This window comes from Dioscorea cayenensis, chromosome 7, assembly GCF_009730915.1.
Source record: "Dioscorea cayenensis subsp. rotundata cultivar TDr96_F1 chromosome 7, TDr96_F1_v2_PseudoChromosome.rev07_lg8_w22 25.fasta, whole genome shotgun sequence".
In the NCBI taxonomy this organism is placed as follows: Eukaryota; Viridiplantae; Streptophyta; class Magnoliopsida; order Dioscoreales; family Dioscoreaceae; genus Dioscorea; species Dioscorea cayenensis.
Window position 1 is genome coordinate 27868037 of NC_052477.1, and position 10791 is coordinate 27878827.

At 34.8% G+C, this 10791-nt stretch overlaps 1 protein-coding gene and 1 long non-coding RNA gene across 2 annotated transcripts; both read left to right on the forward strand.

The window, feature by feature from the left end:
* The first annotated feature begins 468 nt into the window (after positions 1-468).
* On the forward strand, positions 469-899 carry LOC120264628. Its single transcript, XR_005537500.1, has 3 exons — positions 469-495; positions 579-656; positions 756-899. It is a non-coding gene; the product is annotated as an uncharacterized LOC120264628 (long non-coding RNA).
* Positions 900-3972: 3073 nt separating this feature from the next.
* On the forward strand, positions 3973-10111 carry LOC120264541 (glucosidase 2 subunit beta-like). The gene is made up of 15 exons (XM_039272360.1): positions 3973-4153; positions 4243-4356; positions 4473-4568; positions 4952-5191; positions 5783-5958; positions 7086-7178; positions 7594-7933; positions 8041-8145; positions 8218-8319; positions 8878-8935; positions 9031-9099; positions 9440-9527; positions 9617-9678; positions 9757-9808; positions 9893-10111. The coding sequence occupies exons 1-15, from the start codon at positions 4036-4038 to the stop codon at positions 9953-9955; spliced, it is 1776 nt and encodes a 591-aa protein (XP_039128294.1). The 5' UTR covers positions 3973-4035; the 3' UTR covers positions 9956-10111.
* The last annotated feature ends 680 nt before the right edge of the window (positions 10112-10791 follow it).

Below are 10791 nucleotides of genomic sequence, written 5' to 3' on the forward strand. Positions count from 1 at the left end.
TCCAGTGAGGGGTAGACCATTCTGGCCAACAAGTGTAGAAGGCCCCTTGTCTGCCTCCCCATAGCAAAGAAGGATGCATCGCGGGTGCCCTACAACAAAAAGAAGAAGGGAGCCTTTGGAACCCAAAACCAAGAGGAAGACAAAGTTATCCAGTGAAGGAAGAGCATTTAAGTGCAAGATATGCCATACGGAAGGGCATAACAGCTTTAGTCATGTCCAAGAAGAACTTCATTGGTGAGTAATTTTTACTACATGTAAGGTTAAAAATTGCTTGTATAAAACTTAAATTTCTTCATTGTGATTATGCAGTTTAATAATGATGTTATCCATCATGAACCAACTTCAACAACAAAACATGGTAATATTACTTCAGATGTGGAGGTAAACCGACTTATACAAAATGCAGGAAAATCAAAAGATAAAGACAAGGTTGCCGCATCTAGAGGAAAAAGGAAAACACCTGCATCTAGTCAAAGTTCATTCCAAATTTTCAGAGTATGAATTAATTTAATTGTTTTGGTCTTGAATTGTTTTATTATAGGTCACTAATGCTGAAATTTATTTCTCTTAAATTGTAGGGTGCCCATAATGGTGGAGTTGTCATTGGAAGGGAAGCTCCTGATTCTAGTACATTTGTCACTGGCAATGAACTATTTGTAAGATTTTTTCCATTGTTTGAAACCATATTAAACTAATTTTAAAGGTATACTTTTTTTTTTATGCTAACAGTAATACTTCTTCCTTGACTTGATTAGAGGATGAGAAATAGAAGACTTGCAGAAGTTGGTGTTTCAGAAGTTGGTGTTTCAGAATTATCAACTCAACATAGTATTTCAGATGTTAGCACTAAAAAAAATCATTGAATTGTTACTAGGATCAATGACTGAATGTAATTTTTTGTTGGGATTTTGTTTTGTGCAACAATGGTAACTTGCTTTATTTGCTATGTGTAAACCTTGAATGAATGACTCAATGAATCAAAAAGCTTGATGATGTTCTACTCTAATTTCTTTGCTATGTATCATAATGTATGTTTAAATAGAAAATGATGTTCTTTTTCATTTTTCTTCAATTTTTTTGGACACATTAACCTAAACACAATTCAGCTTATTAAAAAAATGAATGAATGAATCAATCAAATTTTTGTAATTTAAAAATTTATGCAAAATTATTAGGCTATAATATATATGACTTTTTGGTGCTTCTTTAGTTTATCTATTTTTATATGTATGGACTTATATATATATGTTATAGATATTGGGTGATGCGTAGAAATGGTTGCTTTGATTAATGATAATGATTAAGCTCGATGATGCTAAGCAACTCAATTCTTTTTGTATCATGAAGTGCGTAGATTATGTTTACTTTTTAGTGTTGGTGGTTGGTATTGTTATCAATAAGATTTATTAATGTTAATATGACATGATTTTGTCCCGATCATGTTCTGACTCAATGCTTAGTGGCCTCGAAACTTTATACAAGAATCTTTAATTTTTGTTCTTTTCTTCTCATCTTTTTCATCTTGCATGTCCGGGTTGTTGACGCGGCACGCTGATGTCCTCCCGATCTTCGCAGAGGAAGTTGTGGCCGTGAACGAAAAATAGTGTCGCTTGTTGATGTGGGTTGATGATGAAGAGGGGAAGTGGAGAGTGGAAGATGATGAACAGGGAAAGTAAAATGTAGATGATGGAGTGAAAAGAATTCGATCCGGGTTTAATTTTTGGACCCGGATCCAATAACTTAAGATTTTGTTAGTTTTATCTCGATTTCTAGATATTTTAAACCGGTTTAGCATTATTTTTAATCTTTTAAAAATGCCACGTCGGCAATATTGGATGGAGAAACCAACCTCCGTTAATGGCAGGACCAACATTTTCCAAACTGAAAAATAGAGGGACTTCTGTGGGCCAAATTAGAATAGGGGGACCAAAAGGGCATGTTTATGTTGTTAGAGGGACTAATTAGGGGATTAAACCTTTTTTTATCATTTAATTATAATACGCTTTAGTAGCGGATGTGAGGTGGACAAATTGAAATTTAGGGATATATTGTTCTACTTGGTGTTATGAAGGGCATAAACATAATTAGAAGAAACTTATGAGGTTTATAAAAAAAATTTAACAGTAAACCATTGGTTTACTGAGTCTTTTGTATAAGGTATTCATCCCACTGAAGAGACGAGTTTGAATTTAATTTCACTTGGAGGTTATAGTGTGTTGTAGACCTCAATTTATTATTATTTTTTTTGAAAAAGTGGATAAACCACGTTCATTAAGAAAGAAACACCAAAAGGAGCAGAGGCTCAAACAAAATAAACCACCAGAAGTGGTTGAGAAAACAACAGACACAACGAAAGCTAGAGAGAAAGAAGGGGAAAACACCTAAAGGAAGGGAAGCTCCTTTAGGGATACAAGTAAAAAAGACTAAATCTCGCCCGGGGAAGAAGGTCTCGATGACGGGGCATCTTGCACCACATCTTTGGAACTCAGGAAATCCAGACTCCTCTTTATCTTTGACACATGTTCCTCAAGTTTCGCCTTTTTAGCTTCAGGGGCTGCATCGAACCATGAAATTATCATGTAAATAATCTTTAAAATAATTGCAACAGTCGAAAGGCAATTGGAATTAAAGATACGAGCATTTCTTTCAAGCTAGATATTCCAATTAATAGCTCTTACAAGCAAATCCCAAAACGGGATTAGATTTTTAGACAGATTGCTTCTCCAGTTTCCCCAAAGGTCCGAGATGGATCTAGGGGAAAGAAAGATCCCAAAAAGTTGTCCAAAAAAATTCTAGATATGCGAGGCGAAGGAGAAATGGAGAAGGAGATGATCAGCCGTTTCAATTGCCGCGTGACACATCACACAAGTAGCAGAATGAAGGAAATTGCATCTACGCAAAGCTAAGTTATCCAGTGTCAAGATCTTGTAATCCCAGGCAAGCCAGTTGAACAGATTAATTTTTTTTGGGCATATGCTTTTCAAGATAATAGGTGACTTGGAACACCTCAACCCGCCGTCATTCAAAAAATTGTAGAAAGATTTGACTGAGAAACTGCCATTGGCCGTGAGGGACCAACGTTTTTCATCATGCTCCGAAGAGAAAAGCGCAATGGATAAGAGTGCTCCACTCAAGGGAGTTGCTCAAAGGAGACACCGACTGTCGCTTCAAATAATCCCCGAATCGTGATCTCCCTAAGAGTGGAAAGTTGGAACAAATGAGGCCAGATGTCTGCAGGAGCACGCTCATCCACCCAATTCTCCAGCCAAAAGAGCGTGGAAGCCCCATTCCGAGTGATGGAGATTAAATTTTTCTAAAAGGTGGAGGGAGTGCAAAGATACCATTCCGTAAGAAGGATCGCTCTACAAGGTTTATGGTACAGGTTCCACATTGGGGAGTTCCGATAGTAATTTTCGCTGAGAATATCCTTACACACCAACGGGTCTCAGAAGCAATCTTCCACCACCATTTTCCCAGAAGGGCATTGTTAAAAGTATGTAAATTCAAAATTCCCCAACCTCCTTGCTCTTTAGAACGACACAGTCTAGTCCAGGAAACCACCGATTTTTGCTCTGATGATTGTCCGGTTCTGACCAGAGAAAATCTCTGCGAATCTTATCGATACCCTTAATAACCCAGGAATGAAGTTTAAATATCGACATCCAGTAGATGGGGATGGCAGTAAGCACTGAGTTAACCAGTGTGAGTCTCCCCCCTAGGGATAGTAATTTAGATTTCCAAGAAGCGAGCCTCAACCGAATTTTGTTAATTAGGATATCCCAATCCTGTTTTCTTAGTCTTCTTAGACCTCAATTTATTGTGTATATATGTTTTTCACGCAATTATGCTTGATTTATTTATATTTATTAAAAAAAAAAATAAATACACTCGGGGAGACTTTTTGAACATACAAGGGAGTAGCATATAAAAATTCCAAAAATACAAAAAATTTGCAAGTTTGTCCTTATTTTCTTATTTATTTCTTAATTTTCGTTACTGGAAATAAGCGCCGGTTTCCGATCTTCTTCTTCGGAAATGGGATTCATGGGAGCCGATCTTCGAGTCTCCCTCGCGATCGCATTGTTTTCTCTTCTTTGGATTTCTGGATTTTCCGTTGTTCCTTCGAAGGATTCCCTGGGCATAGCTCCACAAGGTACAATTTTGCTTGAAAATTTCTGTTTTTTTTCCTCCATTTGGTTTGGAGATGGATTTTTGTGCAAATTTTTGGTTTTGATTGATTAGATGAGGGTTACTATAAGTCCAGTGTGATCCAATGCAAGGATGGATCGAAGAAATTCACCAAAGAGCAGCTCAACGATGAGTTTTGTGATTGCCTGGATGGAACTGATGAACCAGGTCAGATAAACATTTCTGTTATTGTTGGGAATTTTATGATATGCTTTTTTTTCTTATTTATTTAATTTTTTTAATTTTTGGTTTTGTTGGTGAGTTTTTCTTGTTTGGATTCGCAGGAACATCCGCCTGTCCAGAAGGGAAGTTTTATTGTCGGAATGCAGGTCATATCCCTCTTACAATTTTCTCTTCCAGAGTTAATGATGGTATTTGCGGTAAGATCAATTTTTTTTTTTCTGTTGATAGTCTTGTGTGTTGTCTGTTATGCTCAAAGCATAATTAATCCTGGTTTTTCCTGAAATAATAATGAATCAATTGTAATGAAGGTTTGGTATGTGAAAAAGCAGAGACTTATCATTGGTGAGTTTGGTGATGAATTCTGTCATCCTTGGAAATATGGAAGGTTGCCAAGTTCTTTGATGTAATGAGCCAAAGGCCAGATAGAATCCATCCAGAAAGATCAAATTATGTTTATTTCATGGACTTAAGTTGCTGTTCTTCACTTATCTTTTGCTAACCATTTGAGAAACTCTTTCTTTCTGCAGTATAATTTGGGAATATACTAGTTAATATCTTGTATTCGTGTTCTTATATGCAGATTGCTGTGATGGGAGTGATGAATATCATAGTCACATGAAGTGCCCTAATACTTGTTGGGAAGCTGGGAGAGCAGCTCGAGAAAATTTGAAGAAGAGGATAGCAACTTATCAGGAGGGAGTTCGGATACGGAAGGGGGATGTGAACAAGGCAGAACAAGCATTTGATAAAGATGAGGCGGACTTGGCAAAACTAAAAGCTGAAGAGGAATCACTTAGTGCGCTTGTTCAGAAGCTTAAAGGTGTGACCTTGTTGATTGACTATTCAGATGTTGTGATTCAGGTTTTTTGTTTTCTTACATAGATATCATTATATAATATTCCCTGCTCTTTGCTGCATGTTTTTAACATTTACCATTCTTTAGTATTCAAATGATTCATATATTTTTAAGAAACTTGACGGAAAGGAGAGTTAGAGGTCCAAATTCTGCATTCTGTCTACCTGATCTTAAGCAGCGATTTAGACTTGCTGGATCAACTTTATTGAAGTTATTAGGTTTTGAGCCATTGGATTGTTCTTAGCCATTTATTTCTTAGACCTTGTTAATTAGTTGTTAAAAAATCTATTATATCTTGAATTATATATCTGGCTCTAGATCTGCACCATGCTCCTTCAACAGTCTTTCTAAACTTGAACCATGAACTTGTGGATTTTATGTGAGACTTCTCTGCTTTTTTAATTGATGAAAAAGAACTTGGTTAAAATGGAATAGTGGTAATGCAAATTAAGTGAACAAGATAAGCAAGCTATTTTTATTATTTTGACCGTGACAGAGAAACATAATACCTGAATAGTTTTCCTATTTTATTGATTTTCAAAACTTGCTGTGTAGAAAACAAAGAACGGATAGAGAAGGCAGAGGAAGAAGAGCGTAAAAGAAAAGAGGAGGAAAAAAAGTGGATGAGCGAAGAAAGCGAGAAAGTCAATGTGCAAGAAATAGCTCCTGAAGAGACTTTGCACAGTAATGCTGAGGCTCTTCATGCTGAACTTTCAGCTTCTGCAGATAAGGTAAGTCCTTTTTTCCTTTATTTTTTTTGTACAGTAGACTTGCCTGCAACTTACCAGGTAGGAATGGTATACTCTTGTTTGCAGTTAATATTTTTGCTTGCAAAGCTTGAGATGTATATTCAATCAGTAGATATAAGGATAATCTTGTTTGATTTGCATAGCATATTGATACTTTATTCATTGAAATGGCAATTGCCTTTGCCAATCACATTTCAATTATATGAGTCTTATGCACACCAATTTGGATTTTTTCCTTGTAGAATTTATGCCCACGCATTTGCTTCACTTTCTAACTTGAAATGGTTTTATGCTTTTAGATTTTTGTACAGGAGTGCACATTGCTGCTTGGAATCTGTGTTTGTATGGCTAAAAAGAGTAAATTTTTTTGTTCTAATTAAAGATGTTTTGATAGCATATTTGGGAGACATAGCTGAATCGCAAAAAGCAATCTGACCTTTATTATTGCATTATGTCCTTGTAAGTTTAAAAGTTCAGTCATGTTTCATTTTATATAATATGCTATTATATTATTTTTTAAATACCAATTAATTAGAGGACTCCAATGATAAAGGAATAACAGACTAAAACGTTCCTGTAGGAATTTTCATGCTCATTGGTCTGATGGTTTTGGAGTTATAGATGTCCTTTTTTTCGTAAAAGGAAACATAAAAATCGGGTGTAATCAAAACGAACAGTGAAATGGGATTTTTAAAGACCTTGTAATAAAAAATAAATATGGTAGATATCTAGCAGGCCTTATGGCTCTGATCTGGCTGTAGTAAATTAAAGGGCTTGCTTGAGATGGCTGTACTGTTGGTATCTGTCCCCATGTCTGTCTTATACATTTTGCTCAACTTCTTAAATTTCTTTTGAAGTTTGCTCTGTTTTTTGATCTCTTGGAAGTACTATTTTATTTTAATTTGTTTGAAACATGTGGAGGAAAAATATGATGATATCGTGTGAAAACTGGAAATAATAATGATGCTAGAATTGGGGTGGTATCATCTAATAATGCTTTTCAAGTTTTGAAAAGTCCTTTATAATTGTGTGATTTTTGCTTGCTTTTTTTTTGGTTTGGTCATAGACAATGCTTTTAGCTTTCTTGACCTTTTTGAGTCTCGTGTCAGCCTCTTGACGCTCAAGACGACCCATCACTTAAAGCTGAAGCTGGTGCTGAGAGTGAGGCTAAGGAAGTATCCCCTGAACATGTAACTGATCAGGTAAATGGAGTTGTTTTCCCCAGTCATTTGACCTTTTGCAAATTTCAATTATTTTTGTAACCTGAGGTTTTTCTTTACATTAAGTAAGCAGTTCTACCACATATTTCTTTTAAGCTTTTAATTGGTAAGAATGGACACATAACTCACTAAGACACTAGTGCAGCTATTGCCCTTTGCAATATAAGAAAACCGCACTGGGAGCTTGGGAATCCATGTAGGGGCATATATGAGCACATATTTATATATCTGATACACTGATCCATCTACTTAAGATTGTATATTAGCATTTATATGATAACTGCGTGTATTATGTAACAGTTATATATGTTGTATAATCATCCATGTGCATGAATAATCAAATTAAATAGTTTCTTGGAATTGAATTGATATCTATTGACTTGATCTAATCTTTCAGGTGCAAGAAAACGTTGATATGGAGAAGTTGTCAAAGGAAGAGTTGGGTCGTCTTGTGGCTTCTCGATGGACTGGTGAAAATGCTGCACAAAAGATGGATGGAGATACTACAATTAAAGAAGAGCATAGTGATGATAATAATCTTGATATGTCAAACAGTGGCAATGTACGAGGCGATGATGATGATGATAGTTATACTTCAGGAACAGATGCAGATAGCAAGTATGATGATGATGATGATGATGATGAGGATGATGATGATATCTCAGATGATGAATTTGAAGATGTTGATACTAGTAGATCTTTTAACCCTGAAAATGATGAGAAAGCCGAAGTTTCAGGTTTGTTTTTGGTGTTGTTCAATAGGAATAATCTTTTTCCTTCTTCAAATTATATTTTGTCTGTTTATGTCTTGAGAAGTTTGTTTTTAATGGTTCTACGAATCCAGATTTGACTAGCTCATCTACATCATCTTGGCTGGAAAAGCTTCAGCAAACCGTTCAAAATGTTTTACAGGCTTTTAACTTTTTCAAGACTCCAGTGGAAATATCAGGTAGTTTTTCCTATTGTGAATTGTTAAAGACAAACGAAGAGATTGCTCATCTTATATAATTTTTCCTTCCAGAGGGTGCTCGTGTTCGGAAAGAGTATGATGATTTGAGCTCAAAGTTGTCAAAACTTCGATCAAGAATTGCTCGTCTTACTGATATGCTTAAGCATGACTTTGGTGAGTAGGATATAGTGTATGAGTCATATAAAAATTTATATTTTCTGCTGATTTCTATAAATTTTGCTTTCATCTGTACATACAAATTTATTTTCTTAATGGGCAGCATTGCATTTGACAACTTGAATATGGGAGATGGATGCTTGGTCAAATTTTTTGATTGCTTCTATTCATGTATAGTTATTATATCTAATATATATTGACTATTGAGCACTTGAGAAAGTTAGCTCACCAAATTGTCTGACATTGATAAGCTGTTTTCGAGTTTTATCCCTCTTTCTTTCATTATTATGCATACTTTGCAAGTGTAAGATTTTAAATTATTTGTTTATTTATGGAGTTTAATTCTATATATAGTGGTGCTAGCTGCACCTCCAATATGATCAAGTCATCTCAATCAGCAGCTGCTACCTGTTAATTTCTCATTCTATGAAAAAAGTTCCACTTGGGTTAAGATGGCTTGAGGTTTCTAAGTAAAGATAAAAATGAGAAATTTTTTAAGAGCTTATATTTTCTAAGAGATGCTTTGATTGCTGAATTCTGTTATCCATTAACTAGGGAAGGAGAAGGAATTTTACTCATTCTATGACCATTGCTTTGAGAGCAAGCGGAACAAGTACGTGTGGTGTTACTTTTTCATGTTCTAAGGTTATCCTTGGTATAGATAATACTAATGTTTCATCCATGTGTGTTTGACAATTCTCTTTGTAGGTATACTTACAAGGTTTGTCCATTCAAGGAAGCCATCCAGGTTGAAGGCCATAGTACCACACGATTGGGGTAAGTTTCACCGTTTTTTCACCGTTTGAGCTATTTTTCTCATTACAATAAGGTAATTGTAACCCAACTAACGACCATGGTCTTGTCCTGGCTGTCCTCCTTTCTGTGGTAACCAAGTAAATCTTATTCATACATTTGACCTGTTTTTTGTTGCATAGTCATACAATGTTCTCATTTTATGATAGCAATGCCTTTTTCAGACTGAGGGCATTGTGGATTCTAGTATTATGACTGTTGTCTTGGGTTTTCACATTTTAGAAAATTGGAACATATGTGATATTAATCATTCTCCTGAACTCAAAAATAAAACAGCAGTGCTCTATCTCGTTTCTGTGAGCAGGAACTGGGATAAATTTGAAGACTCGTACAGAATCATGCAATTTTCTAGTGGTGCAAAATGCTGGAATGGCCCTGATAGAAGCTTAAAGGTGCATGGGTGATTTCTGATGAAAATTAACTTCTTCATTTCCTTTGCTCGACGCAATACAGATCTTCATCACAGGCTTTACTTCTTCAGGTTAGGCTCCGGTGTGGATTGAAAAATGAGCTTACTGATATAGATGAACCAAGCCGATGCGAGTAAGATTTTTAATTTTTATTGTAGTTTTGTTGAATTTTTTGATTATATAATATTGCATATACTGCTGTTCATTATAGATACAAAGCCATGCTTTCAACACCTGCAGTATGTTCAGAAGAAAAGCTACAGGTATTTTATTCTGTTATCTGATGCCAAAGTTGCGCCTATTTTCTCCAGCAAATTATAAAGTTTGGATCATCGTAAATATTACAGGAACTGCAGCAGAAACTAGAACAAATGAACTCCAATCAACCGTTGCCGCACGATGAGCTTTGAACTTATATCAGTGTATCACTAGAGGATCGTCAATCTTGGAAGGACCAAGAATTTTTTGGGCAGCATGATACTTGTTTGTGTTAGTGAAGTTTATATTTATTAAGTTAATTGAATCAATAGTTATTCAAAAGATTGTACAATGATATTGATTGTGAAAAATTGATGAAAAGAAAATCATTTTGAATTTGAATCAGTTCTGATGTTATTTCTTCTTTTATTTTAGTGAAGTTTGTGGTTTATCTAGTTTTTTTCAAAAAGTTGTAGGTGCTTAATATCACTAATAATATTGTTTTAATTGAAAAATTCTTTCATGAACGTATCACTGAAAATAATAGTGTGGCACGGACCATGTCAACTATTTTTTTTTTTAATTTTTTTATCATGATAGTTCAAGCATTAAAGCATTAATAAGGTAATTTATATTAAATTTAAGATTTAAAAACTAAGAGTATCTAATCCAGTTTATGGTCCACCTTAAGGGGATTTTTTTTTAAAAAAAAAATTAATACTATACAAAATTTTGAGCAACACTACTCAAAATTAATATTTTTAGTTAATGATAAGTGTATATTAACAATAATTTTTTTTAAATAGTGAAAATATTAATTTGAATAGTTAACTCTTATAATAAATCGATGAAGGAAGCATTTGATTGGCAAGTAAGACTAATTATAATATCAAAGTCACTCAAAAAAGGGTGCCTAGTCTATTGATATTTCGGGTTTCTTTTAGGAGAAATATAAGCCTAATATCTTTACTTCCCAATTTTAAAGAGGGTGAAATGCCTGCAACATTTTTTTTCCAGCCAGCATATGCCCATGAGTGTTAGTGCTTGT

What these genes read in the sequence shown, in the direction of transcription:
- LOC120264541 (XM_039272360.1), top strand. Translation starts at nt 4,036, where the DNA reads ATGGGATTCATGGGAGCCGATCTTCGAGTCTCCCTCGCGATCGCATTG. An exon ending in TTTCAGCTTCTGCAGATAAG is followed by an intron (nt 5,959 to 7,085) that starts GTAAGTCCTTTT and finishes GTCTCGTGTCAG; the next exon opens with CCTCTTGACGCTCAAGACGA. An exon ending in GCCCTGATAGAAGCTTAAAG is followed by an intron (nt 9,528 to 9,616) that starts GTGCATGGGTGA and finishes TTACTTCTTCAG; the next exon opens with GTTAGGCTCCGGTGTGGATT.